The sequence below is a fragment of the Priapulus caudatus genome, unplaced genomic scaffold (assembly GCF_000485595.1).
Source record: "Priapulus caudatus unplaced genomic scaffold, Priapulus_caudatus-5.0.1 Scaffold974, whole genome shotgun sequence".
Classification (NCBI taxonomy): domain Eukaryota; kingdom Metazoa; phylum Priapulida; class Priapulimorpha; order Priapulimorphida; family Priapulidae; genus Priapulus; species Priapulus caudatus.
The window spans coordinates 102,045-107,232 of record NW_014578035.1 but is presented as its reverse complement, the minus strand read 5'-3'; the positions used below and the strand labels follow the sequence as shown (position 1 = coordinate 107,232).

The following is a 5,188-nucleotide window of genomic DNA, read 5'->3' as shown; positions in this document are numbered from 1 at the left end:
TGTCTCTCTGTCTCTCTCCCTCTCTCTCTCTCGCTCTCTCTCATTCTATGTCTCTCTGTCTCTCTCCCTCTCTCTCTCTCGCTCTCTCTCGTTCTATGTCTCTCTGTCTCTCTCCCTCTCTCTCTCTCGCTCTCTCTCATTCTATGTCTCTCTGTCTCTCTCCCTCTCTCTCTCTCTCTCTCTCTCTCGTTCTATGTCTCTCTGTCTCTCTCTCTCTCTCTCTCTAGTTCTATGTCTCTCTGTCTCTCTCCCTCTTGCCATCTCTCTTGATCCTATATAATATTTATATATATAAAACGAAGTTTCTACGACATCATAAATCATAAAAGATTCTGAACATGCGCACACGCACGCACGCACGCACGCACGCACGCACACACACACACACACACACACGCGTGAAGTGTCTCCACCGTACCTGGAAGTAGTTATACTTGTAGATCTGTCCTCCTGTCACGTTGCAAATCTCGCCGATGGTGGCGACATCTATGTAGGCGTTCGGAAACAGGAACAGGTCGACGCAGCATCCCGCCTCGACGCACTCCTTGCCCAGGTTCTTGTAGAACGGCAACTGGGAGGCAAGTATCGTCTGCCGGAGAGAGAAGGGTTAGAGGGAGGCCCGCGCTGCCATGTGTCGAGTTTGCTGTCTCGCGCTTGCTTCTCTCTCTCTCTCTCTTTCTCGCATACACACACACACTCTCTCTCTCTNACGTTACCACGGCGACACAGCGTTACCACGGCGACAAACACTGTGTTGCCGCGATGATCTGATGCACGTTATTTCTGCAGAATGGTGTCTGCCGCCCTGAATGACCCGCCCGCTTCTTTGTTGCTCGTTCTACTTCCGCACTTTCCTTTCTCTACCTCCTCCCTCTCACCTTCCTCTCCCTCCCTCCTCCCTCTCACCTTCAGCGCCTCTAGTCCGGCCTGTATCACCGGTCCCAGCACGGTCTCCGTCTCCCGTGTGTCAGCGAACATCACCTCGATTTGCTCCAACAAGCTGCAACAAGAGAACACGCGCACGGTCAGCGATGCCGTCGACACCAGAGGGCGCTGCTCGACGATAACGTGGGCAACGTTGCAGGAGCGATATTGCAGGTAGCGATGTTGCAGGTAGCGATATTGCAACAACCGATATTGCATCTAGCAGCGGTGTCGCGTGCTAGGTTGCCTTAGGTGATGTTGTCGAGTTCAACGTTGCCGCGTGCAACGTTGTCGGGTTCAACGTTGCCACATTTAACGTTGTCGCGTGCAATGTTGTCGGGTTCAACGTTGTCGCGTTCAACGTTGTCGCGTGCAACGTTGTCGCGTTCAACGTTGTCGCGTTCAACGTTGTCGCGTTCAACGTTGTCGCGTGCAACGTTGTCGCGTTCAACGTTGTCGCGTGCAACGTTGTCGGGTTCCACGTTGTCGCGTGCAACGTTGTCGGGTTCAACGTTGTCGCGTGCAACGTTTTCGCGTTCAACGTTGTCGGGTTCAACGTTGTCGGGTTCAACGTTGTCGGGTTCAACGTTGTCGTGTGCAATGTTGTCGGGTTCAACGTTGTCGCGTGCAACGTTGTCGGGTTCAACGTTGTCGGGTGCAACGTTGTCGCGTTCAACGTTGTCGCGTGCAACGTTGTCGGGTTCAACGTTGTCGCGTGCAACGTTGCCAGGCGTGCGTTCACTCACCTATCTATGAGATCCTCAGAATCTTGCGACATCGTTACGAGGAAGCCATCAAGGAGGGGTAGGAACACGTCCTGTACGTCAGCTACCACCATCATCTGCGGCTGCGCCAGGCCTGCCTACACACACGACGACGTACACACGTACATATATATATATATATATATATATATATTTCACATGATATGTATAAATGTATATAAATATATATATATATATATATATATTTCACATGCAGTTTTACTGCGATTATTAACACAAGTACATCGAAATTGATTCCAAAATTTTGCTCACAGCCTAAAAGTCAAGTTCCCATAGAAAGCGAGTAAAGTTTGTCTCGCACTTTTGTAAACCTTATCATAAACAATGACACCACATAGTAACTAATTAGTTAAGATCGTCGTCATCGTCATCATCATCATTGTCGTCGTCGTGCACCAGCCTCTCGTCGCCGTGGTTACCTTCAGGTTGTAGAAGTGCAGCACGTTGTTGTAGGTCACGAATCCGACGCGAATCGCCGACGTCTCCGCGCCGTACTCTCTGCAACACAAGAGCATCCGTCAGCAACGGCACGTATGTGAGCGACAGGTCAACCCGTGGCCTTGAAGGCAGACGCGGGAATGGCCGTCGATGGCGCGGAAATTAAGCGCCATCTCATTTATAGAATGAATCAGCGTACCTTTGTCACACGCTTTAACAAATTGTTTTTAATAAATAATAATTGTAATATACATATAGTAAAATAACAATTAAAAAATAAATTTATTCTTTTAAATCGGCGGCCGAACCCTGCAATGCCCACTAGGGGGCGTGGATGTTGCACGCGAGGGGGAGGAGGACCGGGGGCGGCGGCTCCACCTACTTTGGCAGCGAGTGTAGCAGCTTCTTCACATTGGAACAGAGGGTGTGCACCATGCCACTCTTGATGCTGTTATAAGACACGTCGATCATGAAGATGTACGCGGGACTGTTCGGAAACTTGCCATTCTGCACCGAAGAAGAAGACCCAAATATACAAATAAATATATACATACACAAATATACACGATCGAATGCACACACGCATGCATGGCACGTAGGTCAAATATAGTTATGATTGTGTTTATGCCTATCTCTCCATAAAATTGTCTGTTTCTCTCTGTATTACAAATATGGTTATGGTGTGCTTTCTTGTTTAGTTTCCCTCCCTCTAACTACATCTCTCTCTCTCTCTCTCTCTCTCTCTCTCTCTCTCTCTCTCTCTCTCTCTTCTCATGCACACTCACTCTCACTCTCACTCTCTCCATTTTTGCTAGATCGCACATCAGCAGCAGCATCATCATCATCAGCATCATCATCATCAGCATCATCATCATCATCAGCATCATCAGCATCATCAGCATCAGCAGCAGCAGCGCGCACCTACCTTGCAGTAGTCCTTCGTGGCGACAAACTCGTAGGTGCCCAGGTGCAACTCTGGCCTCTCCCACTTGTCCAGACGCTGACCCGTGTGGTCAAGGTGCTGGAAGTACTCCTGGGGAACTGCGAAGAGAAGGACGATGATGAGGGAAATCGTGGAAACCGTGGCAACAGTTGTGACAATGTCGCGGGTCTACAACGTCGGAAATTGAACTACTGAAGTCGAAAGTCGTGAGAAAAATTGTGAAAGATCTTTCGTTCTCTGCGCTCCTCACTTCCCACTATCCCCCTCTCACCCTCTTCCACCGTTCATTCTCCCCCTCTGGCCGCTCTTCTCTCCTGTTCCACTCACCCTCTCTTCCCTCTTACCCCATCCTCCTCCTGAGAGAAGCTGCAGAGGAATCTCCACCCTCTCCCCCTCCCCTCCACCCGCCTCCTCCCCTCCCATCCCTCTCTCGCTCACCGTTCATCTGGCCGTTGCAGAAGCTGCAGAGGAACCTCCGTCCTCTCTTCCTCCCTCCCTCTACACTTCTCCTCCCCTTCTCCCTCCACCCTCCTCTTCCCCTCCCATCCGACAACCTTCTCCCTCGCTCTCACGCTCACCGTCCGTGTGGCCGTTGCAGAAGCTGCAGAGGAACCTCCGTCCTCTCTTCCTCCCTCCCTCTACACTTCTCCTCCCCTTCTCCCTCCACCCTCCTCTTCCCCTCCCATCCGACGACCTTCTCCCTCGCTCTCACGCTCACCGTCCGTGTGGCCGTTGCAGAAGCTGCAGAGGAACCTCCGTCCTCTCTTCCTCCCTCCCTCTACACTTCTCCTCCCCTTCTCCCTCCACCCTCCTCTTCCCCTCCCATCCGACAACCTTCTCCCTCGCTCTCACGCTCACCGTCCGTATGGCCGTTGCAGAAGCTGCAGAGGAACCTCCGTCCTCTCTTCCTCCCTCCCTCTACACTTCTCCTCCCCTTCTCCCTCCACCCTCCTCCTGCCCTCCCATCCGACGACCTTCTCCCTCGCTCTCACGCTCACCGTCCGTGTGGCCGTTGCAGAAGCTGCAGAGGAACCTCCGTCCTCTCTACCTCCCTCTACCCTTCTCCTCCCCTTCTCCCTCCACCCTCCTCCTCCCCTCCCATCCGACGACCTTCTCCCTCGCTCTCACGCTCACCGTCCGTGTGGCCGTTGCAGAAGCTGCAGAGGAACCTCCGTCCTCCGTCGATGAAGGTCATGAAGGGACTCATGTAAGCCTTGCAGCGGATGCAGCGCACCGGTCCAAGCTCTCCCATGTTCACCACGGGAACGGCCTTCTGCAAACACAAGAGCGCGCGTCGTCAGTCGCCTCCAACGGCGCCCTCTGGTTGCGACGGCAACGCGCGCGCCGTTTCGCATCGCTGCGTGGAAACCGGTTGTTATGATTTTTGCGGTTTCACTTTGGTGTATGTTCCATGAATGTGAATCGATTGATAATATAAATAATAATAATAATCGATAGATATTATACTAATCGATTTATAATAATAGATGCTACAGATACTATTAGATGCTCTAGATACTATTAGACCTTACAGCTGCTATTAACTATGGTAAAACTACAGATACTATTACCTATGCTAAAAAAAACCAGCCAATATCTAACGTTTAAACACACCAATCGCGTAACCAAATCGTAAAAATCGAAATCGATCGAGCGCCTCCGTTCATCATCGACCCCCCTCCCCCCAGCGCCGGTTGTCACGGCAACATCCACCCAGCTTCCGCTCGACGGCGAAAATTCGCTCTCTGCGGTGACCATCTCTACGGGTTACCGTGGTTACGCTTAGACCGGTGCTAACCTCTTGCGGGTGTTGGCGTGCGAAGGGGCAGACGTTGAGAACGATGGGGACTTGTGACTGCTTGCACATGTCAGCGGTGCATGGCACGCTGTAGACGCTCGCTCGCATCAGCCGTGGACCGCTGTTACCTGCAATCATCAATTAACGAGGTGTTAACGAGCGATCGATGGCAGCCATGCTGTGTGTTTGCCTGTCTGTCTCTCGCTCGCTCTCTCTCTTTCTCTCTTTCTGTCTCTTTCTCTCTCTCTCTCTCTCTTCCCGATATATTGCTATAGGCCTATTCTTATATTCCTATTTTCT

General features: G+C 51.6%; 1 protein-coding gene across 1 annotated transcript in view; it reads right to left on the bottom strand.

Annotated features, from left to right (window-relative positions):
- Positions 1-5,188, bottom strand: part of LOC106814759 (protein transport protein Sec24C-like) — a 12,026-nt gene that overhangs the window by 2,653 nt on the left and 4,185 nt on the right. Inside the window, exons 7-14 of the mRNA XM_014819105.1 lie at positions 4,889-5,016; positions 4,225-4,363; positions 3,073-3,188; positions 2,530-2,654; positions 2,129-2,207; positions 1,671-1,786; positions 907-1,000; positions 334-589 (exon numbers count right to left, since the gene is read on the bottom strand). Coding sequence (XP_014674591.1) covers positions 334-589; positions 907-1,000; positions 1,671-1,786; positions 2,129-2,207; positions 2,530-2,654; positions 3,073-3,188; positions 4,225-4,363; positions 4,889-5,016 — 1,053 coding nt within the window. The remainder of the gene's footprint in view (positions 1-333; positions 590-906; positions 1,001-1,670; positions 1,787-2,128; positions 2,208-2,529; positions 2,655-3,072; positions 3,189-4,224; positions 4,364-4,888; positions 5,017-5,188) is intronic.